Here is a 27961-nt window from a genome sequence, read left to right on the forward strand (position 1 = left end):
AATGTACCACAAATTTTCTCTTGAGTGATACACACCATCATTGAATCTTGTGGTGAAGTACTTCATTGTTTTGTGGCTTTTGACTGAGCTGACGGGAAAAGGGTTATATAAAACTCAATTCATGGGAACCTATGGTGATGAGATGCAGATTCATTGGTTCCGCTCATTGGCAGCCAATACATCTAAGCCAGTCCATCTAGAGACTCACCTGTTCCCACTGGGGTACTGAACCACAATATCGTGATCTTCATCGATGCCACATACTGTGCCGGTGGTGGTGAGCGTCTCAAACATTCCGTCAGTCCACCCACCGTGGCCATGTTGGAGGGACTGAACAATCTCCAGGTCTAAGTCGATGTTGACCAGGTCTCCAATCTGGAGACCACCAGGATTTCTGTTGCCATTCTGCTCACCTGGGAGATGAAGGAGAAGTTAGGTTTATTAATAATAACATGTGCATTACTAAAGTGTATCAAAAAACTGTATTAGTTTTGGATATCAACATTAAATCTGCAAGTGATTTAAAACACAATATAGAGAGACGTGTGTGTGTATAGATAGATAGATAGATAGATAGATAGATAGATAGATAGATAGATAGATAGATAGATAGATAGATAGATAGAAAGAGAGAGGAAAAAACATTTTAGAGAAACAAAAATCGTACTACAAATCTTTTGAAGTACATATGTGGTAGCAAATTGGTAACAACAAAACTTAGGTAAACCATTACTTCAAATAATACATATAAAGCATGCTGCTATTTATGAATAATGACACTATCAAACCCAATGAGAGACTTCTGCTGCAGTGCTGAATTGAAACAATTCGGTCCTGGAATTCTTGGAATACTCTAACTGCATGACCTGAGCCTGTACTTGGCCTTGGCAGCCAGGTGATTATGTAGAGCTGCCATCTAGTGGTCAAACAGAATTAACTACAAGTGAAACTCCCCTAATGCCCTTGAATTCACTGCACCACAACGGTAGGTGAGAGAATTGGTGCAATAATGACGGTGGACACAGATCACAGGCTTACTTACCTAAAACGGGACAGTGGTCTCTGTAAAAAGAGCCGCCTTTGGCATCCTGGACACATTTCAGATCCGACTGAGAGAGAAAAGAGGGAAGGGGTTAGATAATTACCCAGGGTAATTCTATTAGATGAGGGGCACAATGATCATGAATAAAGAAACAGAGATATCCACACTTAAAGCTGTAGTGTCAGTGTAGATGCAGAGAATACCAAGAATATCAGTGCCCTAAGGGTAAGGCAGGACAATAAAACACTACATTGCTACAGAGAGAAGGCATCTTATCACTTGTAATGACTCAGATGTGCAGCCACTGTGGCAGAGTTAGAGGGCAGAGATGATCCTGAGGCAGAGCAAACATTCCTCTGAACTGATTGAACACTAAAGACCGGAGTACAACAAGTCCCAACAAATTATTAACTTCAGTCTATCCTACTGTATTCAGACAGCAAGATACTTTTGATCTTATGATGCTATGAGCACAGAACAGACATTACTAAACGGGAAAAAGTGTTGGCCTGGCATGCTGCATTTGGAACATACCCTAATGCGAGGTACCTATGCAGGTGTTAGCAGGATTGGATCACTGTCTTAATAAGAAACAAAGCCAAAATAAAACAGTCAAGATGGGGGGTCGAATCCATGATTTACTTAACCCAGAGGCAGATGCCATCTACTTTCCTACCAGCCTATTAAAATAACAAAGGGAAATCTGTTATGCAACCGAGAAACACGATTGGCCTCTTTCGTAAAAAGACAAGGGCAGTCTCCACCAATGAGGAAGATGCTTTTCATTTGAGACACGTGTGTAGCTGCGCCTGCAACAACCCCTAGAGAGTGCCCCCCTCCTCTAAAATTGACCTCCATGTTTACCCTCTACCCCTAAAATGCAGAAAGAACAGCTTGCCTTTATCATGCAGATACCCTCCCCTTCCAGCTGCCTGTACAATGGCGCCTTACTCATGCTGGCTGCGTGGCTCTCACAAAGGCCGGCAGCAAAAGAAAGAGCCTCAGCCCTGTGGTCAAACACAAAAGCCACCTGACAGCTGATCTTTTGTGAGACTCTGTGTGTGTGAGTGAGCGGGCTGAGTATGAGGGTCAGGGTGGAAGTTTGCTCACCATTCCCTCAAAGCCAACTCGGTAGAGGTTCTTGGCCCCATTGTCCCACAATACGTAGGCAGCGCTGTGAGGGCTGGCTGCACTCCAGTCCTGGATCTCGGTCACCTGTGGAGGAGAAGGGGAGATGATAAAGACAGATAAAGACACATTAACAACAGTTTTATCTTAATGTCATGATCATTTTAGTGTGAAAAGGGTATTGACTGGCTGTACATTTTCTGGCATACTGTATGTGACAATATAATATTGACCAGAAGGAGATCATTTTCTTAGTGGGAGCTTTCTAGCAGGTATTTGTCATCTTGAAACCTCATAATGATAGCGAACATGATACTCTATTGATCCCTGTAGGGAAATTATCTTTTAAAATTGAAGGTCAGGGTGAAGGTTGAACTACAGAACAGCAACCCTGGAGCCAAGTAAGTATTCAGTGCCTAGCTCAAAGACAAGGCGATGTCTGCTAACACAAGTTGAACTTCACCTCCTCAAGTTGAAGGGTCTAACGTCTTCTGGCCACTGGGTCTTCTGGGTACCAATTTGCAAGCTTAGAGTTTTGTAGACCACGGTTTTCCAAGAGTGCAAAAGTGGAAGTGAGATCCAATCACACGTGGTCACCAACGACACATTTGGAGATACATTTTACTTTACCAGGTGGGAACACACGTACCGAGCTTTCCACTAGTGATCGGGGCACTCCGATCGGTTTTTAATACCAGGTGAAAACGGTGCCGTAGTGGTAGAAGCTCTGTATGCTGTCATGATGTCACTGTGTTTCAACTTCAAGTAAAGTTTAATTCCCTAACTACTGAGAAATATTAGGAGTGGGATTGATCAAGAACATATTTGATTAGGCTTCGATTCTAGGGGGCGCAATTAGATTTAGTTTTAATTATCCCTCGTCATAGTATGCTTAGGTCAGCATGAAAAGCATTTTCTCTTCATCGTCATGCCAATTTATTGAATCTTTCCAACAAATATGTGAAATATACCACAGTCAGTCCACTTTTTTTGTCACAATTGTTCCAGGCTGACCTTACTCTCCTCAGTATGAGTGTGTGAGTCTATGTTTTGACTGTCTCACCTGCTGGTCCAGCATAAAGAGATCAAAACCACCAAAAGCACCCCAACAAACATCTGCCATTACATTTTTACACAGGCGTTACTTGAGTTGTTACTCGTTGTATTACATTATGACTAATGCTGTTCCCGCCTTCTGTAGTGAGAACCAGCTCACAGATTTTGGCTAAAGAAAATTGAAGGGCACTGTAAGCCGCAGAAAATGATTTAGGCATGAATAAGCAATGAGCTACGAATGGGAGCTCGCAAAATCAATTCAAAATTTGGAAGATAAGGTTGGGATTTTCACGAGACAATTCTTTCTCCATCACAAGCAGTGCAACGCTTTGTGTTAAGAGAAGAGCTGTATTGGAGTAAATTAATTCTTTAATAAAAAGCTGTGCCTTAAGTAAATACAGAAATCAAATCCTTAAATTATTTTCAGACCCCTTTCAGAGGTAATTCATTAATGGGCCTCAGGAGGTAATATTCATGCTAAACTAACGGAACATCTAAGCTGCAGGACATGCAATAGCAGTTTTCTGGAGAGCATATTGCTTAGAGCACCATAAAACAGTAATGAGATATGCCATTAAATAACAGCAAAATGAAGTCTTAAATTTAATACTCGGGGGTGTGGACCAGAGTCAAAATGCCAGCACTTTATAGCACATTTACAGTACAAATCTAAATAGACTGTACTAAACAAATGCAACCCCATACGACATTGTATTATTTTCTAATTATGTATTTAAGCCTAGAACAACCTGCAGCAAGGAAGTCTGTGTATAGTCTCAGTAGAGATAAATATGAATCCTTGGAATTAAAGAAAGTAGTAAGGGTTTTCAGAGGCACATTAAACTTTTTCCTATCATCATTTCTATACAAATTTACTATTACATTTTGATCATTTTCCAACACATTGTGCGGTGCCCAAGTCAACCTCTTGTCAACATGAGTTTAGAAATGATCCAACACATCAGCCTTTATTTTGCACTAAACGCTGATAAAGTTTACCAACACAGCAAACTTAGTATTATTCACTTAAGGAAAATTAAGCTGAATCTTTACTTTTCACTGAGTTGCATCTCTCCTCTCCAGCTACAGGTCGCTGATATCAATATATTATTGACATTGATTTTAGTTATTGTAGTATCCATTACAGTAGATTGCAGATAAGTGTTGTTGTTTTTTTTTATGAACCTAAAAAAGGCTGCAGAACAATGATAACTTTAACTACAACAACATGTTGCACACCTAGTTAGGCACCAGAGGACTGGACTGTTTGTGTTCTCACTTGCAAGTAATATTACCATGCTACCAACATGTTGAGTCAGGCAGTGTCCTTTCTGTTTTGGTTGACGCCCCTGCATATTTCAAATGAAATCATATCCTGAGATGCAGGTTTGTTTTTTCCTCTATAAGATTGTTTAGGGCAAGGGGTCCTTGTTTTCCCCTTCTATGCAGCCCTTACGGGTGGTAATGCTTCGTTCAGTGGCACAGATGTGGCTGTGATATCCTCTGTGAAGCTTATCGAGCCTGCCTTACCTCCAGGGATTTATTATCCACTTAATTGTGCGGCTTTGAAAAATAGAAAGATGCCTCACACCTCACTTGTGAAAAGAAGATGTATTGGAGACAATTCTTTCTCTTGGCCTTCTTTTTTTTAGCATTTTAGTTTTACTTGATACACAGACAACTCTGAGTAGCTGGAACCCAGAGAAGCTCTCAGGTGATGTAGAAACTTCCTTGTAAAAAGAAAAGTGGCAGAGTAAAGATCACATGCTTTTTACTATATGAGAAATAGTAAAGTGGGTGACTGACCATGATTTATACTTCTGCGTAAAATGTACGCTGTATCTACGCATGTAGGTACGTGGAGACACAAACCTACGCCGGACTCCCTCGCTCTACCACACACACATGCTGGCTCGATGCACACACCAACGCAACAAGTATAAACATCAGGCCACTTACGTAGGCTACGGCGAAAGCTCTGCGTGGAGCCTCCGCACAACCATAAATCACGCTTTCCTTAACTCTGTGTCTTATTGGCCTCAGTGCTAACTGTTGAGCACTTCCTTTTGTCTGTATTGTACTAAATTTACATCTCAAAACAGTTGGCTTGTAGAGGAAAGAAAATGGGCAAAGTAAAGTTTCTTGTCTGGAACCCTACCTTTCCTCTCCTTCCGTTGCCTCCATCTTGGTCTTCCCACTGCCAGTCTACTCCTCTCACCACCCGGCCACCAGTGAAGATCCCTCTGGCTGTGATTTTCTTTGACTTGCGACGCGACTCCAAAAGTACTCTGCTCAGATAAAAACACACAATTGTTTTCATTTGGGTTAGGGTTTAATCACTCATGTAAAACTGTGTACATGGATCTATTCACAGTTATTTCCAATTACTAGCAAAAATGCACTGCAGAGGGGATGCCAGTGTCTCCCTCCTGCTACTTTGTGTTAGGGCTGGGCAATATATCGATATTGTGATATGAGACTAGATATCGCCTTTGATTTTGGATATCGTAATATCATGATAAGACATAAGTGTTGTCTTTTCCTGGTTTTAAAGGCTGCATTACAGTAAAGTGATGTACTTTTCTGAACTTACCAGACTGTTATAACTGTTCTATTATTTGCCTTTTCCCCACTTAGACATTATGTCCACATTACTGATGATTATTTATCTAAAATCTAAGTGTGAAGATATTTTGTTAAAGCACCAATTGTCAACCATAGAATATTGCCACAATATTGACATTGAGGTATTTGCTCAAGAATATCGTGATATCTGATTTTCTCCATATCGCCAAGACCTACTTTGTGTCATTAACTGCCCTTCCCTGTGTGCCCACTGCTCTGGAGTCATGGTATAAATTACCAAATGGGACATGGTTACAGATGAAAAAATCTTACTGTGAGCATTTGTCCATAACAGCATCTAATCTGCTGTATCAACCATACAGTCCCTGACAATCATCAATGGTCACAGAATTGGGCAACTGATTTTTTGATGATAGCAACACAAATCAATCACAAATCAAACCAGAAACTTTTGTCAGAGTAGTAAGAAACAAACCACTACTGACCTTTCTCAAAATGAATTGTGACTTTCTACTGCCTTTAGGAATGGTATTTTCATGCAGTTAAATTCAAGAAAGACGCTGTGTGCCATTGAGCGGCAGGTGTCATGTCGTATATCAATACTTTTTTTAGGTGGGGCTTTTAAGTTGGCTAAAATATGTTTTTGAACTTGTCCACAGCAGCTTTCATGTTGGTACTCTCCTGCCTGCTTCTTTTAACTGGCGGCGTGCTACCCGTCATCTACTGTAGCCGACTATCGATAAGTACCTCGTGCAACCCCACCTCAATGAAGCTGAACTATCCCTTTAAGCAGTCAAATGCAATTTTTTTTATATTTTGATATCACTATACTGCTGTGAGCTGCAGTCTTAACTCCAGCTTAACTACAAGCCTAACCAATGAAAAGGTAATAGCAGTTAATAGCTGAGCTCTAACCATCAAACAAGTGTGAGCCTTGATGGTAGACACGACAGCTGGACAGTGTAGGTCTAACCAATGCAAACAGCTTGTGGCCTCTAACCACTCCCTCTTCGGCATTTAGTGACAGAATCTAATGTGGTGTAACAAAATACCCCACTACGCTGTAGGAGCAGTTTGAGCTGGGGAGACCTCCAGCACCCATTGTGCATTATGCAAGGTCTGTCTCGGGGGAAATGAAGTCGTACTCAGTTGAAAAGGCTGCCAGCTGTTGGGCCATGTGTTCATTTACTAAACTATGATATTTGGCTGAAATAGGCCTGAAACAGATGAAGCATCATCACAGTAATGACAGTCTATACAATGACGCAATCAAATGCGAGTTGTGGAATTTAGTGAGTGTGTGTACTCACTAACAGGTCCAAATAATACAATTGAAGTCTTTAAATCAAATCAGTGACTGATTTGATTGCTTGTTTTCCTACAACACATGAGCCACAATAATCTCTATGTAGAGCATATTTGAATGCACAGAGTAAAGCTGCCTTCAAAAAAATTTGACTCGATCTTGTCTGTACATGAATTAATTGGTAACAATGTTTCCACTTTCCACACACCACGCCTAAAACATTGTTTCAACTAGAAACTACGGGTAATTTTTTAACCATAAGACCTAAGGGTATGTACACATCACACCGAAACATACAGTACCTCATATAGGATTAATGGTATTGTGCGCAGATCCCTTGGTCTGATTACCACTGATCATGCCCTGGTTTGAAGTTTGTCCACAAACTGTAAACTCTGCTGCACCAACTTCCAATGTCCTGACTAAAAGCTAAAACAAATTCTATTTTTAGGTAAATTCCAATCTGCGGCCCTTTGCTGCATGTCATTCCCACTCTCTCCCCTTTCATGTCTAAGCTGTCCTATCAAATATTAGGCCTAAAATGCCCCAAAAAATAATCCTAAAGAAAAAAATTGCATTTATTGTCAGATGCATGTAGATAGTGCTGCAGAGTTCATATACATTGTAGTTTTAAGCCCAGTTCAGACCAAAGATTTGCAAAGAGTGGAAACTTGGAACTACTTGCAATGCGCCGGTCTCCCAACGTTCTAAAACCTGCCAGTTCACACCAATGCAACGAGACAGTGCATCATCTCTTTAGTAACGACTCTTTGTACTTCTGTTCTAATTTCCGACTTTCAAGCTTTTTTGTAGCTGGATATGTATCATTTGTTGCATCCAGAGATGTATAGTAACGAAGTAGAACTACTTCACTACTGTACTTTAGTACTAAAAGGCTGTATCTGCACTCTACTTGAGTATTATTTCTTTCTCCTACTTCCACTTTTACTTCAGTACATATTTTTGATGAGTTTAATACTTTTACTCCGATAAATTTTGTATGTGCTGCATCGTTATTCGTTACAATTATTAACATGTTACGAATCATTCCAAACCCACATTATCACTGCCAGAGCGGTAGATGGCTCTGTCACCAGGTTTGATGAAGCTGGCTCATCACTGAGCGAATCAAGCAATCAAGCTGTCTTCGAGTGATCGTGGCGGTGAGGGTGAGGAAGGAGACCACCCCTGCATGTTTTCATTTGTCGGAGTGAAAGGCAATTCATATAGAATGAAGCGCCTACTCTGCCTCCCGAAAGATTGCAAAATAATGGCCTTCAAAAATTCACCGTCAAATTTGAAGAAACATATCAAGGTAAGTTACAAATATAATACACAAATGGCACACGCGCGTGTGTTCTTTTTTTTTTTTTTTTTTTTCTCCCCCTTTTTTTCCTTCCCCCCCCCGTGTTGTACATTCCTGTCCTTGTACTGCTGCTACAGCCGAAGGAATTGCGAGTGTCCTTTAGGTTAAACATTTTAAATAATATAAACAATATGATATTCAAACTTTTGACTGTTTTCTTTAATAACTACATAACACAATACCTGTTCTTTTACTTTCAGTACTTGAGTAGTACATTTTAAAATAAACTACTTGCAATACTTAAGTACAAAAAATGTTGAATACCTTAGTATTTCCACTTAAGTGTGGCGTTTAAAGAGCACTTCTACTTCTGCTCAAGTCACTTTTTTGATAGAGCACTTCTTACTTTACTTAATTCTGGGTCTCTAGTACTTTATACATGTCTGGTTGCATCTAAACATCAATGTGGATAACGTTAGTGATATTGAGATGCTTGCTACAGTTGCATTTCTATTGATGAATGGGCGAAAACGTTTTATTTCTCTGATTCATGACTTTGTTCTAGGCGCAATCATATCTCCATGTAGGCAAGTAGCTCTGGAAAGATTTTAAGCCACTACAGTGATAAATAAAGCAATATTAAGCACAAAGGATTTCTGTAGCACCCTCCTGCAACTGAATGTGAAAACACTGGGCTGTCTAGTGTTATTCTTCATATTATTATATTATTAGTAACTTTCTTATTACAAACTTGTAAATTTTGTATTTACCGGAAGCTGTCTTGCATTGTAAACTGTGGCAACTTTTGCCTCCACTGTCTAAAAATTGGGGCATTTACAAAAGTTTGTGGGCACATAAAAATAAAAAGTAATTAGTGCATGTTGTTGTTTTTCCCTACCCCTAAATGTAATGTAGTGAAAAGTTTTCATTATCTCTGTTCATCATATGCAATTACAATGCTTTCTGCATTCAAAGCTCTAAATTCTGAAATTTGAAAGTCAGCTGCAAAACAGACTTTTCAATCAATATGCACCTATGGTTCATGAGCATGCAGCCTTCTAAAGACATAAATACAAAAAACATCTGGGTAATCTTCTCAAATATATGAATACAAAAATGTATTTAATAAATCCTACATATGGGGAGCGCTGCATTAATATAATTTTTAAAAAGGTATGACTGGATCTTAAAACGAGGCTGAGTTGTTCCCTGGCAACTGAGGGCTGGGAGCATAGAGATAGATTATGTCTGCCTGAGAGGCAGGGTGCACAACAGACTTCTCAAATGTCTCTCTCACACACACACACACACACACGGGAGTACCAACCAATGACAATTAAGTACAGATTACCTGGCTACCTTGTGTCTATCTGATCATTGGTGGTCTAAAAGGTGAGACACCATACTGGTAAATGTTGCTAGGTTAACTAACCTCTCACTGCCTGGGGTGGTGATCCTGTAGAATCGGTGTCTCAGGTGATGCTTGTCTCCATGGTAACATGTTGTGCAAAGGTCGTAATTGGTGCACTCCGCACATTTCCAGCGAATACCAATGATGGGCTGTTGACGGCAGGTGTCACACATGGTTCCATCATGCTTGATGCCTGGGGGGGGTGGTGTATTAGTCAACATTATTACATTGGGGTTGTATTGTGTGGTAGTATGTGTACATTGTATATCAGTAGTACTACTGGAACAACCTGCTATGCAATCTGAATGTTATGTATTTGAAATAGTTTGACATAATTGTGTGCACTATGAAACTTCTATATATTCCCCAGACTTTGTGAGAACAGCTAGACTAACTACGTTAACGTTAACGGCCATCTCTCTTTTTAAAATGGGGTTGATACTTAAGAATCATGAAAAGAACTACGAAAATCTCAATTGCTCGTCATCCCATGACTGTATCATCAGGTGACGATATAAGGAACTGAATGAAGCCAGTCAACATACACATAGTATATATGCTGAAAAGTGTAACTGTTTTGACATGTAATACTATGACTTTGTAATACTATGAAGTGCAGAGAAAGTTAAACAATGGCAAAATGGTCATTAAGTATTTATACTTATACAAACAGAGTACATCCTACTGAAAAATGTTTTTCTCTCAATGTGTCATTTGAAATCACAAGCTATGTTGACATATTCTTGACTCTCAACGTGCATATCTTGTATATCTCCCACAGCTTATGTACACAGTGCTGTCTGTGACATACATTTGTTCAGGATGTAAACGTTCTCTTAATATATCCATGATGTAAACTGACAGGATGTATTGAATAAAGTACTCCTTTTGTATTTTTATACAAATCAGGGTAGTCAAGCAGATGTTATCTGCCTTCAACACAGATTAAACTAGCTACAACTAATTTGCTGCTTCCGGGAATTTTATACACTGAGAGTTTCTTTAACAACCTAAGTATTTTGAATGCCTTTCTACAGTTATCTAATCTTTCAATTACAGCAACAATTAATAAATGCTGTCTGGTTGTAGAATCACTCATTCCTGCACCCACCAAAGCCCCAAAATGAAGGCCAAAAAGGACCAGTATCTTGTATGTTGAGCATAACTCCGTTGCATTGAAAGACACTTGTCTTAAATGAGTCTGAAAGTACTGGCAAACAAAATGTAAAGTTAGCGTTACCTGTTGGAGCACTGTCTAGTATCCTCACGTCGTAAGCTCCAGAACAACGGTAGTTCGCAGCCGTCCCATTATCCCAGACAACAACCACCTCTTCTGGACTTTCAAAACTCCTCACGGTGCCAACATGTCCCTCTCCACCATCCTGCTTTCCCCACTTCCAGTCAGGTCCGCGGACCACTCTCGCTCCAACTCCTTCCATCATCGCTCGGTTATTCCTGCCGGTAGTCATTTGCGAAAAGGACGCACAATACCACAATAATTCTTAAAAGTTCGCAAGCTAGCAGACCTTGCTAGCCAGAAATCGATGCGCTGGTGGTCAGTTTTCAAATGCAAGTGCGAGCAATGTCTAACAGGAAAGAGACGGAAACAATCCACAAAGCTAGTCTGCTAGCTAAGTAGCTAAGTTAGCTACCTAGGAAGGCTGTTGGATCCTCTTACAAAAACTATTCCCACAAGCTAACGTTAAATGCAAGCCAGTACTTCCTCGGTGTTGCCTTTAAGATTGAGGAACTAATTACCCCAAAAGCCTATTAGGTAGCCACATTGCTAGCTTAGCCAGATATGAGTACCCAGTAACCAGGCTGGCTGTCTGTCTCTCTCATCCACTCCACACGCAAGAACGCCACCTCTTCAACTTAGCAAGCTAGCGAGCCGAGTTGCTAGCTATCGCAATGCTAGCAAGATAAACCTCTCCTGGCTAGCAAGTCCTTTTCGTTGAGGTAAATGTAGTCCTTGGTTGCTTATCCTTATTGTTGTTGTTTGCGGTGCTGAAAGCCATCCAAGATGTTCCCTTCGTCAACCAGAGATGGTTCCCTGGAGTCAACTCAGAATAAACGCGTCGCCATTATTGTCAATCATCGTACAGACCTCAGACGAGCAACAACTAGCTACGGAGGTAGACGACAAAGCCCGAAGATGCGAGGCTTGGAAAACAAGCACGAGTATACACGAGTCCGTCGGGCCGACGGAGCGCGTGTGCATCTGCAATGTGCAAACCCATTCCCAGCTCGGTGATGGAAAAAAACAAACATAATCTTAGTATTTTAAGACATTTAATGATGTAGATACAGACAGATATTGCTTTTTTAATTTTTTTTATTTGTATTAAAGGAGATTCAAATCGGAGCAATATTTTAAATTAACCCATGAACTAATAACTCTTATATAATTTGCACAGACAATACGCACCAGTTAATTATCTAATCAATGTTTTTAGTTGATTGTGTGGAACAAAAGATACAAATGTTTTATTATTTACATTGCAATTGAATATTTATTTTGTCTAGGCTAGGGCCATGCAATATAAATCTACATTGATTAACTAATTAATAAATATACCAACTTATACATAAGAATGATTTTACTGATGCATTCACTCATGCCAAAATGCATGTTGGTTGATTATTGATCATAATCAACGACTAGCTAAGTTGATGTTTGTAATTGTTCCAGTGGCACATCAAAACTCCATACAGATAGGATACAGAAGCATTACTCAATGACGACTGTTTAAGTAGATTAATGAATACTATATGTTACAATTCTTTGAGGCATGTTCCTTATAGCCAGTCCCTCCAAAGTCCAGAAGATGAGGAAGACTTGGCCACTTCAATCTAAAATGTGCAACATTTTATTAATCTTTTCTTTCTTTTCTTCCTCACAATCCCGATGTTAACTTAATTTAACTGTTCACTTAACAGACTCACCAATATTGCACATACTTTAATCTGATAGAACCAAAACAAGTTTATGGTAGACTACTTTTGAAATCAAACTATACAAACCTCCGGTGGGCCTGGATTGTAATAGTCCAATATAGGGCCCAGTAGTAAAAATGTCATGTGGGCCCCTTTGACCTCGTTTTTCCCACTCTGTGTATTGTGTAAGTATTAAGCAGAAATGTACCAGGTAAATGCACAATGTAAGCTCAATATGACCTAAAAAGGCCTTAATCAATTTTAACTCAGCCCTTCTCTACAAAATGGGGCTCCAAGAAAATACAGGTGTTGCCTTAAGGCATCTATAATTTCAGTTTAAAATGTGCTTAGTGGTGCATAGGGGTACAGTAATAACACACACATTCTCAGTTAATTCAATTATCACAAACTAATTTCCACATGGTGAACTTGAGTCCCATTGGGCCTCTTGTGGGTCTATGGCCCCCTGGGACAAATCCGTGATCATTTTTCAGAAACTAAAGGGTTTTAGGCTAATGATGCTCATGCTGTCTTTGCAAATATCTATGTGTCTGTCTTTTGGCCGAGTTATATCACACTGAAGGGAAGACTTCCATGCTGAAACTGCAGCCCCGCATGGTGCACATCACCTCTGCTGGCTGCAGGGGGCGATTGACTGACTGTCTGGCTGACGGTGAGCGGCTCTTTTGAAAGCTGGTCAAAGAGCGCCCCCGCTCGCTGATATATATATATATATAATATATAAGTTAAATCTCCTCTACATCAAGTCCCCTTGACTGTCTCCTTCACTGTGGGCTCGCAGGCAGACACAGCTGACTCCACCCGAGCTGGCCGCTGTCCTTGCAGTACGGGGGAAAACAGGGACCTTGCAATGATCTCGCTGGACTTCAATTTCAACGTTTTGACAAGGGACCTGTGCGACCTGTCACATTATCTGGAAAATCAAGTCAAAGTCGGGCTGTTCGGATCGGGAGTAGGACTGTCTCTGGTACTGGGCTTTAGCGCAGCGTACACCTGCTACTATTTGCTCTCAGTAGCGAAGGTAAGTAACGTTTACTTGTGGTTTATACCGGCTGTTTTAAAGGGACTATTCTTTGCATTAGCCGTGTATGTTTAATTAAAACCGATGTGTGTGCTTTTCATGGTGGAGCATCATCACGAGACGATGATACTCGACCGGTGCATTTGCTGATGGAGGTTTCGATTAACGTTACATCTGTCCGCCGGTGGGATTACGTTACATGCCTGCACATGTGGGATTGTTCTCAGGCATATAAAACACACGTTTTAATCATCATATTTTCCGGGAATTATATCATTATATCATCCAGCAGCAAGACAATAGCCTACAGTTATGTCGGCATTGACTAAAAGCTAGGCTAACGTTACTGTAACGTTATGTTAGCTAGAAATGCCGGTTGAAGGTTTTTTTTTTGTTGCTTTTGTAACGCATTGTAAGTTGCCATCATTCATTTGATGGCGGACAGACACTCCGAGCGTTGATTTTATACAATAATAAATCACAATTTGAACAAGTTTATCATGCATGAGTATAAAATATGAATATAACAAAAATATAGTCTAATTGAAATACTAAACATTATTCTGTTTGAATTGACACTTAAATTAACTGGATTTAACGCTACATTGCCAGTCGGCTTAATATTTTCTCCACAACAAAAGAGGTGGCTAATAGACTAAATTGCAACACATCTTGTTACATTTACAAACCACCATGACATCCCGTTGTTACGCAGGCAATGCACACATAACGTTTATTATCTGTGTATGCTCTTGTGTAATAGAGATCTTAAATGCAGGTTCGTGCAGATGGGTTTCAGTAACTTTTAGTGGATGCTGACATTTGAATCATGTATTACAGTGAAATCTCTGTTTTAAGTGTTATTTAGCAGTCTGTTTTATTGTTTTGCAGCTGATCTGCATCACAAGATTTGATGTTAGAGACAATAATGCAAGAAGTTATGCAATTTAAGATAATAATTTAAGACAATAATGATGTAACAAAACATGGCTTAGCACTCGACTTGCACTATTTACATTTGCACTGTTATTATTATTATTGCTTTATTTTACACATGCTGGCTTTTAAAATTGTTTTATTTTGTATATTTGTAGTATATATTGTAGATTTTACATTGTTCAGCATTCTGTGGACAGCAAAGGAAGAATTTAACATGTTTCCTTACTCTGCATATATGTCAATAAAAACTGAACTTGAACTTGAAATTAAAGCTAAAACATGTTTTATTACAGTGATGGATCTGCTGTCATGTTGAATAACATCACATTAATATATCCCTTTTTTTTACTCTTAACCTGTGCCACACATTCACCTGTCTTTTGCAGAAGCCCCAGCTCATCTCAGGGGGTAAGAAGTTCTACCACTTTCTGAGGGAGCAATGTCCGGTAGTGTCAGAGACCTACTACCCCACCTTTTGGTGCTGGGAGAGTCGCATCCAGACTCTACTAAGACCCTTTGTCACAGCCAAACCTGGGGTCGTCTACAAAAAGTAAGTCCTCACTGTGACTGACGTACTAATTATCCATCATACTAGTTTTTTTTTATTTCCCCATAATGGGAATATATTTCTCCTTGCAAGCAGACACACTTTGACCTGGTTAATAGTTAACATGTGCATTTGAAATAACCAAAAAATCAGCTTCAGTAGCATGCAAGCTAGAAAGTTCCCCTTTGACATAGTACAGTACTGTAGATGTGCATTTACAATGACAAGTTACTTGTTATGGCATTCAAGAGTAGCCTAATTAAATGCCATTGCAGAATTTTCCATGCCTACATTGACAAACGTTATTAAGAACTAGCTTGGTCACTGAGAAACTGCCATTGCGTATTGTTTTTAATTCGTTCTTAGCAGTTTCACAACTGGAAACAAATACCAGTTTTGTTCTTAGCCAAGACTCAAAGGCTCAGAGTAGAGACAGAGATCTTTTGTGCCACAATGCTGGCTTGGGCCGCCCTGCTTGCTCCTTGATAATGTACATTCTGTTGAAGATTAATTGCATTCCTTGCCCCCTGCGCACAAAAGGAGATTAGAATTAATTAAGAGAGACTTATTTTTCATTATTACTATGTATTAAATCAGCTGTATGTCTAATTCTGTGTATGTACTTTGAGAGCAACAAAAAGCTGGAGTCAAATTCCTTGTATGTGTTCACACTTACTTGGCCATTAAAGCTGATTCTGATATTACTTATTTATTCTTATTACATTCTCATGTAATTTATGTCATTTATTTAGACATTCCCTAATTTCCATGGCCACGTTTTTTGGCTAGGTGTATGTGTGTTTATACAGTATACATTGCACATATAATATGCAATATGATCATCAAGTTGTTTGTCAGCCCTTCACTAAGGTTGTTATCACATTTCCTCCGGGGACAACAGGGTGTCCCCTTCATAATGAAGTTACCAAAGTCTGACCCAAGGACGGACACAGTGAAAACTGTCCTATTTGTCATTGGCTGTCAGGGTGAAATTTCACTCATCTCATTGTCCTAGCGGAGGATTAGTACCAGGTCCCCTCCCACTTTGTGCACTGGTCACTCTGGATTGGCTCCCCTCATTGACTTTAAAGTCTAGCTTCAGGTGCATATTTAATGGCGGTTCTGTAATTTCATGCTGATGTCTTTCCCTCCGGCCGACCAAGCTGGCTTACTAGCTGCTGTTTGTTTGCAGGATTTCATATGCACTAGCACTGGGCATGAATGACCTCATCTGCCAGGGTGGGGTTGTATAGCCTTAAATTGATTGACTAAAAGAACCCACTGGTGCAATGCCCTCCTCCTTATCTTAACCTTGCTGCGTGTTGTGATGCATACTGCTAAGATAATCACAAGGGGAATGAGGCAGCTGTAAGTGAGTGTTCTACTCACATATCCAATTCCCCTTTTGGAGTGCTTGTGATGGACATAATGAAACAGTCACAAACAACAATTATTAATTGTGCAGAGAATGGAACCAGAGAATTTTAACAATTTGAATGACCATTCAGTGAGCAGATCTTGTCAACGTTGTCCTGTGTGTGTACTTGAGTGTTTGCATGTGTTTTAATGCGACAAATGAATAGATAAATAGAGTTACATTTGGAAAATAATATTCAGAAAGATCGTCATTGCTGAGTTGCGTCTCCCACTTGTCTCTGCAGTGAGCTTATTAAGGCAGCAGATGGAGGACAGATCTCTTTGGATTGGTTTGACAACGATGACAGCCTCTCTCATCCTGACCCTGCCACCAGGCCCACAGTCCTCCTTCTCCCCGGTCTGACCGGCACCAGCCGAGAGTCCTACATCCTGCACATGGTCCAACAGAGCCGGGATCTGGGCTATAGGTGGGTGGTCTTGGCTGGACACCCTGGCTGAGGTCCAGCCCTGAGCACTAAATTACACAACCGACTCTCTTTGTGCCTCATGCATATTTTCATACAGATATTTTGTCCAATCAAAATCAGAATACTTCAGCAGTCATACCAATATTGATTAAAAGGTAAAACCTGACTTCTACTTTTGTGATGATTTCGTAACTTTTATGTAATGTGTGCACAAGTGCCAGGGGCTTGGGGTTATTTCAGGTGAAGTGCACCAATAAAGCGGACAGCTAAGCTCTTTGTCAAGAGCTGCTTTTGTAAATAGCCAAACGTAGCACAAATTCGAAGAGTTGCAGAGGGAGGCAGGTTTTCCCCTTTTTCTCACTCTTCAATAGGCCCTTTCTCCGTGTTCACTCATTCTTTCACTCAGGTTTGGGAATGCATGGCAAACTCAGCATCTTCCACCCCTCACCCCTGTCTGTGTAGCTTAATGAATTACAGCTTATCCCAGTACAAGCTTTGCAGCTTAGCCCAGACCAGCTTCTGAGTCTATGCTGCAGTGTGTACACACACACACACACACACACACACACACACACACACACACACACACACACACACACACACACACCCCAGTTACACCGATGAAACAGCAGGTCTGACTCCAGATAATAGATGAGAGGAGGGATGCTGATGCCTTTGCTCTATAGTACAGACAGACTGCTCTTCACACAGCTGTGCCTCTCTGCACATCTCTTCATATTCCCAGTTCAGTTTTTTTTAAAGTAAGGAACATTTGTTTAAAGGAATTTGGGCCACCGTGTTCCTTTGAACGTGGAAGAGGGTAACTTATAGTGACAACATAAAAAACAAGCATAAGCTTACTAGAGCTTTTGTTTTTCTTCCTAGGTACCCAGGATTTTGATCAATCAATTGACCAATCCCTTGAATTTAGGGCAGCAATTAACAAATATTTTCATTATTAATTAACCTGCCAATTATTTCCTTGATCAACTGATTAATCTTTTTGCCTATAAAATGAAAGAAAATTGTGATAAAAGCCCCAAGGTGACATATTTAAATGACTTTTTTTGTCTGACCATGAGCTGAAAATCTAAAGATATTCAGTTTACATATAAACTTACATAACAACGTAAAGCAAAAAATACTCACATTTAATTAGCTGGTACCAGAAAATAGTTGCTGATTAATTTTCTGTTGATTGACCAATCGATTAATCGACTAATCGTTTCAGCTCTGTTCAAACTTGTTTCAGCTACAATCAATAGATGAAGTCATAAAAGGAATAATTAGGGAGCCTATCATAATTTATAAGAGTATATGTTTGTGTATTTCAGATGTGTGGTATTCAACAACAGAGGGGTTTCCGGTGAAACGCTGCTGGTAAGAATCTAACGTGTCTCTTAGTTTTCAACCTATCATTCTTTGTTTTTTAATTTCTTCATTTGCCTTGTCAATATTCAGAAAGACAGACATTTATACTGGATAAAAAGGACTGTTAAGGACAGTTGGTTTTCCCATTTGTCAGTATGACAGCTTCCCAGTAGAGTTGTCCTTTTTATTGCTTCAGCCAGCACAGAGCATGTCTATTCCACATGTGTCAGGGAGCCCTAAGCGGATGCTGCACAGACAATGTTGTTGCACAGCAGGGATTAAGTTGCAGGCAGATACTGTATTTTAATGCCGATTCACAGAAATATGACCTTGTCGTGCACATGCTGTTCTGACACCTGACTTAATCTGTCCTCATACACCCGGGTATATTTAGCCAACAAAATGGGGCCCCAGCTCTGATAGCTCATAGCATGACCACTGTGTTTTATGTCTCCCCCTCTCTGTCTGTACATCTTTGGAACAGAGGCACATTCTTTATGGTCGACTGTATCACCCTGATCTAATCATACCATCACTACCATACAGAGATCTCATTCATAGCACATATAATAGTGTTTCATTACAGGCAGGGATTGCCCACGATCTATCTAATGTTCCTCTTAGTGGGTGTAAATCAGAATCAGTGGCTGGTCTGTCGCCTGCTGTTGTATTTGTCATATTCTGTCTCAGCTGCAAATAAAGGGTAAAAGTGACACTAAAGCAAAGTATCTAGTGTCAGTTTGATTTAAACATGTTTTCTAGGTCATATCCAGAATTTAGATGGCTCAGCTGTCCTCAGATTTAAAAAAATAAAAAAGTTTTAACTCTGTAACCTAGGACTGTACCAAGTGGTGATGGTAAGGTGTAAATTTTCTCCCTCATTTCACTGTGGGATTGTGCTATATTCTATACAAATGATGTAGATTGTTTTCTCTGTGTCCAGTTTGTATGAATACCGTCCATTGTTTAAATAGGCCAGCGCTTTAGTTTACAATGACCCGCTGTGTAAAAGATGCCCCCTGCCTCAACTGCTCTGAGTACTAGTGCCGAATTTCTAGGACTCATAAAAGCCTATTACAACTTTCCTGTGGAATGGCTTTGCAGTGCAAATATTTCCCCCAACTATTGGTAACATATTTTTTCTTTTAAATATCTTTATGTTAGAATTCAATTTGTAAGTTTAGCTGTTTCACTGCAGAGTCCAAAACTTGTGCAGGAACCGTAAGAGAGTAGCCAAACAGGAATTTATTTTGCCTGTGTGTCTGCTTGAATCTTAAATGAAGGACCTTGTAGAGCTAAAGAGTCAACAGCATCCAGGGAAATTTGACTTGTTAAATAGGCACCTTCGAGTTCCAGCTGTTTTTTTTTGTAATGTTAAATAACCTGCTCTGCCTGCCATCTTTTTCAAGTTGAAAAGGATTTTACCCTTTTGCCCCAAAATCATAGAACAGTGTCCATACCCTAACAAATAATCATGATAACATAGTATTTTTCAAGATAAGTCATAGCTTTGCAACATTAGAGAAAGATTTCACCCTTTCTTGGCCTGCAAAAAAAAAATAATAATACGGTAGGTTATAGAGTTAAAAATAAATCTGCTTTTCACACCTTTACTCATTTACAGTGAGTGTGGACTCACTTCTGCAGCAGATGCCTCACACCTATGACAGTGCAGAACACAACAACTTGGAGAAAAACACCTAATTACTGTTTGCATTTTAAAGTTGGTATAGGGAATTGTGTTATCTGTTTAGGTCTTAGGACTGCAACTAATGATTATTTTCGTTATCCCAAGGTGAAGTCTTCAAATGTCTTGTTTTGTCCAACCAACAGTCCAACACCCACAGTCCAAAGATATTTAGTTTCTTTGTAAAACTGCTGACATATCAGAGGATGGACACTCCTGGTGGGATTTAAACCCACAATCCCTGGCGTAAGAGGCCAGTGCCTTATCCAGTAGGCCACGGGTGCAGCTGCTGGAGAGACAATCTGCACAAGGCAGTGTTCAGTGGTAGTAACATTGACATAGTAATCCTATTAAATGTCCTTTTCTGTGGACAGGGTTCAGCAGCCTTTGTGGAAAGTAAAATCAGGGAATCGTTAAAAGAGTTCAGTCCCTGCCTGATGTTGTCCATTGTTGCATACACTACAGACTAATTGCTTGTACTATAAAACCTCTGACAAAAAATTGTCCATTACCGTTATCTTTAAATATATTTTGTTTTGTCCGAACAGCCCAAAACCCAAATATATTCAGTTTACTATTGCAGAAGACAGAGAAAAACATCAATCAATTATATAACTAATCATTTCAACTTTAGTTTTATTTGCCTTATATATCATATTGATTAACTTAACAGAGCATCTTGCATTACTGTACAGCACCAGCACATAACAATAAGTGATCTTCCCTAAAACATGGAATATATATTATATAAAATAGTCAATACTGGTACCGATACCAACACATGACCTCGATACCGGTTCCAAAACGATACTTTTTTCAATACCAATTTTATAAAACAAAAATATTTTTTAAATTTATTTTTCACCTCCTACTACGTGAGCCCAGTCTCTTTGCGTACCATAGAGTTTTTCCTGCCTTCCTCTACGACCTGTAAAGTTAGACAGCCAATCACAAGCATTATTAGAGCTTGGTAGAAGAATGCTGCATGCTTATTGGCTCATTGACACTGATGAGATTTACTGCTTGGGTATTGAAATTGGGTTTTGAATGACGAGGCATTTATCTATACTCGATACTTTAGAGTCAATTCGGTCAGTGCCTTAAAAGTACTGAATTGGGTACCCAGCACTAACCATGAGCTGCAGCAGCCTAACAGTGAGGGACTCTATAGGTCCACTTCCTTTGCTGCTATCTCTCCCTGTAAATAACAAATGTGTCTGCTACATATTAACCTGTAAGCTCCATGTGTACATGTCTGTCTTTATTGTATGTGTCATGTCTGTGTCCCACACATGCCTACTGTACTGTATATTATGTGTTATCTGCAAAAGATTGTTTTTTACTGCAGCATAAGCATACTGCTGCAAATTAGTGCAAAATCAGTATTTGCAACTATTAAAAGTTAGCTTAGATAGAGAAAGAAAAACAGTAAAGGCTGACTCTATTGTCTCACCCAGACCCCCAGGACCTACTGTGCAGCCAACACAGAGGATCTGGAGACTGTTATTGAGCACATCCAGAAGACTAATGAAGCTGCTCCAATCATGGCTGCTGGAGTATCAATGGGCGGGTAATGAAGCCACTCACTACCAGCTGACTGGAAATTTCAGTACTGGCGGCACTGATAACAAATCTGAGAATGTGACTTACAGCTGTACAAGACAATTTGGTTGGTGACTTGGTGGAAACTTGCAACTAAATAAAATTTACTTGCAATACCCAGAAATCACCAGACATAATATAATCCATCATTAGTGAACTACACAGAGCCCACTCTCATTTACTAATTCAGTTAGTCTGTGACTGGTTTGTGCCAAATGTTACCAGTAGATGTCCTGCTAGTAAGTCTAACTTTCTCTCTGTGCAGCAGACAGTTTGTGTTTTGCTTTAAATATTCAACTCTTACAATTCTTATGGGTTTATAGAAGTGAAAATACCTGGGATTAGAATTTCATATTGACAATTTTTTTTTATTATAATTTACAATATCGGTATCGGACTCAAAAATCCAGTATCGGTCGGGCTATAGTCATTGCTTTATTATGGTCCCAGTGGTTCAGTGCAGCATGCCAAAGAAGGTGTTTTTTTTTACTGCACAGCACTAATCCCATGAAGTGATGGATTGGTCAGAAACGGAACATGTTCCCTGTTTTTCCCCATCTGTTCCTTCCTCTCACCCTCTCTCCATATTCAGGATGATGCTGGCCAACTACTTGGGGCGCAAGGGGCGGGAAACCTGTCTGAAAGGGGTTGTAGTCTTCTCAGCAGGCTGGGATGTATTTAAGTGCACCGCTTCACTGGAAAAACCCCTGGACCGCTTCATCTTCAACTCTTACCTCACCAGCTGCCTACAAGCCTCTGTGCACAGGTCAGCTGGGGCCAAAGCGGGATTATTGCAGCTGCTAACTCACTGCTAGTGCTAGGGGCTGGGTTTTAAGTGTAGCTCATTACTGTCACATAGAGATAAAGTAGCAGCTTTTATATGCGTTAACCAAATGTTTGCTTTTTACAGTTCCAGGCAAAACACTTTACTGCTGCTGTATTTTTATTTGCTAATTTATGAACAAAGCATATTAAAAACTAATGTTAATTATATTATTATGTTATAATACCTACAATTGATTTCAAAGTTTGTATTGTCATAGGCATGATATAAATGCACAGTAATACTTTTGTAGTACTATTTTAAAAGTGGAGCTTGATTGTAGTTTCATTATGCTGTTACAACCTTGTCAGCGTTTTTGAGGGACATTTCCAGCTGCAAATCATTTTATCTAACAGTAGTGACGGTGACAGCTTTATTTTTAATCTCCCCTGTAGACACAGACCAGTGCTTGAAAAGTGTTACGACATCGATCATGTCATGAAGGTCAGGATTATTTTTAGTGACAATTAGTCATAAATGCTAATCTATTTAAATGAAGTAGCCAACATGTTACCAATTGACTTGGTCCCTACAGGCAAAGACCCTTCGAGAGTTTGATGAGCGGTTCACCTCCATAATGTTTGGTTATCCTACCAATGATGACTACTACCATGATGCCAGTCCTGTCCACAGGCTGAAATCTGTGCAGGTGCCAATGCTGTGTCTCAATGCCGCTGATGATGTTTTTTCCCCGTCTCATGGTGAGTCCCAGTACAATCTGACTTTACTGGCACTACTAATATGGTGGCATGGAGAATGAGAATCTAGTCAAGGGAGACGAAAATATGACCTGAATCCCTTGTTTCTTTGCAGCCATTCCAGTGGAGGCAGTGAAGCAGAATCCCAACCTGGCGCTGCTCATAACCTGTCACGGCGGCCATATTGGTTTCCTTGAGGGCCTGTGGCCTCGAAGGAGCACTTACATGGACCGAGTCTTCAAGCAGTTTGCTAAGGCGGTCATTGAACAAGGCAGCGTACTCCAAGACCTCTCCCGATAAGAGAACTTAACAGTGTTCTTCTAGTTATACTTTCTTTCTCAAATCCCTTTCTTCCTCTTTCCTTCCTTCCTTTAATCTTTTCATTCATCTTTGCCATCCTTCTTTCATTGCTGTATTCCATCCTTGTTATTATTCCGTCCATTTTTATTCTATTCTTCCTTGTTTTTCTTTCTGTCTTCCTTCCTTCGTTCCTTCCTTTGACCCTTTTCCCTCTTTCACCCTTGATGTTCATCCCTTCTTTCTACTTTCTATTCATCCTTTATTCCTTCGCTCTCTACCTAATCCTATTCTACCTATTTCCTTGACTTACTTTTATCTTTGCCCTCCATCCTTTTGTCCCATTCTTCCTCCTGCCACAAGCAAAACAAAAAAAGTTATTTGTCATTTGAAGGGCACATCTTATTGAATGCAGCCTTTGTGTTGCATTCAACATTCATTTATTTATTCCATACAGTTAACAAGGCATTGTATGTAATCAAACTCTTAGTGGTATGGTTATTTAAAAAAAAAACAAGAATAGCTGTTCATGTCCCTGTTGAAATGCTAAATCTGTACCCATCTCATTCTATTGCAATAGCTAGCTAATCAATTCTGAAATTACCTTGTGTAATCATTTTCTTTTGAAGGTAACACAAGTACTGTACATGAAAATCCAATCATCTTTGTTCATGAACCTTTAGTACTTATATCAGTAGGATTTTAGCCCTCAGGGATTTTATTTATTTATTCCTGTGTAAATTTGTTTTGTTAATCATTCTCATTTAATCTGTATTTTTCTTGTGTAAAGGTAGATGTTATTTACCAGTTAACATACAGTTGTTTCTTTTCTTTAAAGTAATAGTTTGATATTTTGGGAAATAAGATTATTTGCTTTCTTGCAAAGTTAAATGAGAAGATTGACACCACCATCATGCCAATTCCTTAAATACAAAGCTACAGCTAGCAGCTAATTAGCTTAGCCTAGCATAAAGACAGTAAGCGGGGAGCAAGATTCAGGATTCAAGATTCCTTTTATTGTCATTCAGCAAAACACAGAAATGTAAAGCATGAACGAAATTACGAGCATGGCTCCTTTTTAAAACATAGATAAAAAGAGGTTAATAAAACAGGGGAATAGAGCAACAGCTAGCTTGGCTCTATACAAAATCCACCTACGAGCACTGACAGGCAGATTTCTTTTTTCACCTTTAGACAGAGCCAAGCTAGCTGTTTCCCACTGCTACCCGTCTTTATGCTAAGCTTAGTTAAACTAACCGGCTGCCTCATAATGCACAGACATGAGAGTACTATCAATATCCTCATCTTCCTCTTAGCAAGAAAGCGAATGAGCGTATTGCCGCAAATGTCAATCTTTTCCTTTCGTTAACCTTCTGCATGTACTTTTATTTTCACACATTCTACCTTTATGCACACCAAATAATTCTACAAATGTATAATATGGGGAATAATTCATTAATGACAAGGAATGTGAAATTGCACTATTTTAGTTGATATTACCATGCCTCTAATTCCTTAATGCAAGGCACTTAATTTCATTCGATATATGAAAGTATATCCCAAAGGCCGAACAGAGCAGTATATGAATTCCATGAGGCTTTCTTTGTGAAAATGTTGGTGGTTAGTTCTGTAAGTAAGTCTGAGGGGGCTAGATACATTGATGTGAATGACGTTAGGCACATAAGAAGACGGAGAGAGTGTACATGTTGGCTGTTTGAAGTGGTGGATGTTCCTTTACAAGATGCATAGTATCCTTAATGGAACCTGGTTGTCAGTCATTTATTGGTTTCGTTTCGCCAACAATGATCAAAGGGCTGGCTACCGTGTATGAGTTGGCATCGATGAAACAATCAGATCTGACTGGCGGCCAGACGCTCAGTAATGCACCGCATGAGGGAGTTTGACTTTTCTGTTCCTGTGGAATTTTGATGTCCATTGAGTAGCATGTCTCATCAGTGTTAGCATGTCCTGAACCTTAACATCACTTCTGTAGCACAAAGGACGTGTTTTTTTTTTCATAGGATGCTGCATTTCATTTATACATATAATACATAAAAAGAAGAAAAAAAAAACATTCTGTCTAGTATAATTAAGTATATGCACATCTTCACCATGAGTGTAATATGCTGTATTTAATAAATTATTAAACAGTCTATAGGTCCATTTGTCTGCTGTCTCAAGTGATTCTGCTTGTAATGCATTTTCTCAACAAAGTATATTGGACTGCTCAACTGACCGTGTACTGCAGGTTAGAATAATTGAATGCAATTGCCTTTTGAAGACAGAGAGAAGGAAAGAAAGAAAGAAAAGTACATTTATTTCTTTCTCTGTCTGCTTATAACAATGGGGTTGTATGCACTGTGGCAAAATACTGATAATATCTGGACTGCTTTGTCAGAAGCTCATCAGTCACCTGAGGTGTAAAGCTCACACAGGACTTCACCCCCGGTCACAGACTCGTCCCCTGAAGTCAAGGCATTTGACAGTCTACCACATGAGCTGGCTTACTGCATGACCAGCCTGTCACTGCAGGGTCACACTTCCTCTCCTTCTTGCATCACAGTATAGGGTTTTGCTTCCTGGAATTGACTCACTCTACACTCACAGGCTTAGCTGCTGATAGGATATGCATAGCTGCAGTGGATGTGATCCACCAAAGAGCAAACTGTAATCCCCGGCACTCCACTTACCTTCACCCCAACCCCCCAATAAGCCCACAGACAGATGAGCTTTGGTTTTAGCTAGATGGTTCATGGAAGACTGAGAGTAATTAGAGTAGACTGCCAAGAGGGATGAGTGATTTACTGTTGGTTACCATCTATAAAAAATTGATACTATGTGGCAGGAATCTGTCTATTATAAATGTTGTTATCTCATGTGGGAATGTACACTGCATAATTATGTAGTGATATAACAATAAACAAGCAATGTTCTTGTTACAATGGAATAGGACAATTCACAGTAGTATGGTACAGTGATATTTTAACTCATGTCAGTGTTTGAAAGTAGTTTAATAATAATTACTTTGTTGCCCGAGGATTCAATAATTGAAAGAAATATGTCAGAATTATCAAGAGACATTTTCCCTTTTTGTCTCCAAAGGATGTGTTTAAATATCAGCTAAAATAACAAATCAAACTTAACATAATCAAGAGAAGGTGAAGAAAGCTAATCTTTACATATTGTATGGTTGTAGTAAAATAAACAATCAATTACCCTTTACCTTCTTTTTAAGCATGGGCATTTTCCAGTTTGCCTCTTATGAATCACTTTGAGACATCAAACATTTCTTGGGCTTTGTGCACAACATCTTTTGGCTTTTCTTAAGACAGCAATTATGAGGTGCAAGAATCTGCCTGCCAGCAACTCTTTCTTGCCCTCTCTTCCTTATCCTACACTGACTGCAGCTGGCTGAAAATAGCCCTGTGTTATATCACACAGGGGTTGTAGGTTGATGGAGAATGTGCTCTAATATTACTTCACAGGAGCTGAAATAGTACTGTCCCTGGACCAACAATGCCCCTGTGCCCTTACAGTGAAGCCAGATAAGATTCTGTAGCATCCACTTTAAGAAGCCATTTCTGCTCTTGAACAGAATATAATATGTTCTGGGATTGAATGGATGCAGAGAAGTGTGGGATGATTATTAATCACAGGCTAAAGACAGGGCTGCACATGCACTTCAACAACACTGATTTGTATTCATGCACTTGCAGCACGCTTTAGAATACTCAGCAGGTACATGGGAAGCACACCAATATAACACAGAAATCATCAAAACAAATGGAAATCAGAGCTTAAAAGGGCACTCTAACAATTGCACACATGATTTTCAGTTTACTAATCACGAGGAGTATTATTCAGCCCGTAAAAAAACAGTTACTATAAAAGAAACTATAAAAGACATTATGGGATAATGCCATAAAAAAACGCAAATGATTTTAGAAGTCATTTTAATACTCTGAGCGATCCCAATTTGTTAACATTAGCGATAAACCCTCCAAGCACGCTAAAGTTAGCCATGGCGTTCCTCAAGGCTCAGTGCTTGGACCAATTCTATTTTCCTTATATATGCTTCCTATAGGTAATATTATTAAGAAACACTCAATTAACTATCACTGTTACGCAGACGACACCCAATTATATCTGTCAATTAAGCCAGACGAAAGTGATCAGCTAGCTAAACTTCAAGCATGTATTAAAGATATAAAATCCTGGATGACCCACAATTTCCTGATGTTAAACTCAAACAAAACTGAAGTTATTGTGATGGGACCAACGCACCTCCGAACTTCATTATCTAAAGATATAGCTATTCTGGATGGTATTGCCCTGGCCT

General features: G+C 39.5%; 2 protein-coding genes across 7 annotated transcripts in view; one reads left to right on the forward strand and one right to left on the reverse strand.

Annotated features, from left to right (window-relative positions):
- mib1 (MIB E3 ubiquitin protein ligase 1) overlaps window positions 1–11981 on the reverse strand; it is a 55539-nt gene extending 43558 nt beyond the window's left edge. For 4 of the 6 annotated variants that reach the window (XM_039815049.1, XM_039815048.1, XM_039815047.1 and 1 more), the window contains exons 1-6: window positions 11076–11980; window positions 9857–10028; window positions 5385–5514; window positions 2153–2257; window positions 1043–1109; window positions 209–413 (exon numbers count right to left, since the gene is read on the reverse strand). In XM_039815049.1, coding sequence (XP_039670983.1) covers window positions 209–413; window positions 1043–1109; window positions 2153–2257; window positions 5385–5514; window positions 9857–10028; window positions 11076–11304 — 908 coding nt within the window. In that variant the 5' untranslated portion in view covers window positions 11305–11980. Of the gene's footprint in view, window positions 1–208; window positions 414–1042; window positions 1110–2152; window positions 2258–5384; window positions 5515–9856; window positions 10029–11075 lie in introns of all 6 variants that reach the window. The other 2 variants (XM_039815050.1, XM_039815052.1) reach the window with 1 other exon arrangement.
- Window positions 11982–13511: 1530 nt separating this feature from the next.
- Window positions 13512–25785, forward strand: abhd3 (abhydrolase domain containing 3, phospholipase). Its single transcript, XM_039815053.1, has 9 exons — window positions 13512–13814; window positions 15140–15303; window positions 16962–17144; window positions 18479–18524; window positions 21660–21772; window positions 22397–22570; window positions 23023–23071; window positions 23163–23328; window positions 23441–25785. The coding sequence occupies exons 1-9, from the start codon at window positions 13644–13646 to the stop codon at window positions 23623–23625; spliced, it is 1251 nt and encodes a 416-aa protein (XP_039670987.1). The 5' UTR covers window positions 13512–13643; the 3' UTR covers window positions 23626–25785.
- Window positions 25786–27961: the final 2176 nt, after the last annotated feature.

Source organism: Perca fluviatilis, chromosome 11 (assembly GCF_010015445.1).
Source record: "Perca fluviatilis chromosome 11, GENO_Pfluv_1.0, whole genome shotgun sequence".
NCBI lineage: Eukaryota > Metazoa > Chordata > Actinopteri > Perciformes > Percidae > Perca > Perca fluviatilis.

Excerpts from the sequence above, each read along its gene's own strand:
- abhd3 (XM_039815053.1), top strand. The coding sequence starts at position 13,644 with ATGATCTCGCTGGACTTCAATTTCAACGTTTTGACAAGGGACCTGTGC. Across the intron at positions 15,304-16,961 it reads CCTGGGGTCGTCTACAAAAA|TGAGCTTATTAAGGCAGCAG; the intron begins GTAAGTCCTCAC and ends TTGTCTCTGCAG. Across the intron at positions 18,525-21,659 it reads TTTCCGGTGAAACGCTGCTG|ACCCCCAGGACCTACTGTGC; the intron begins GTAAGAATCTAA and ends TGTCTCACCCAG.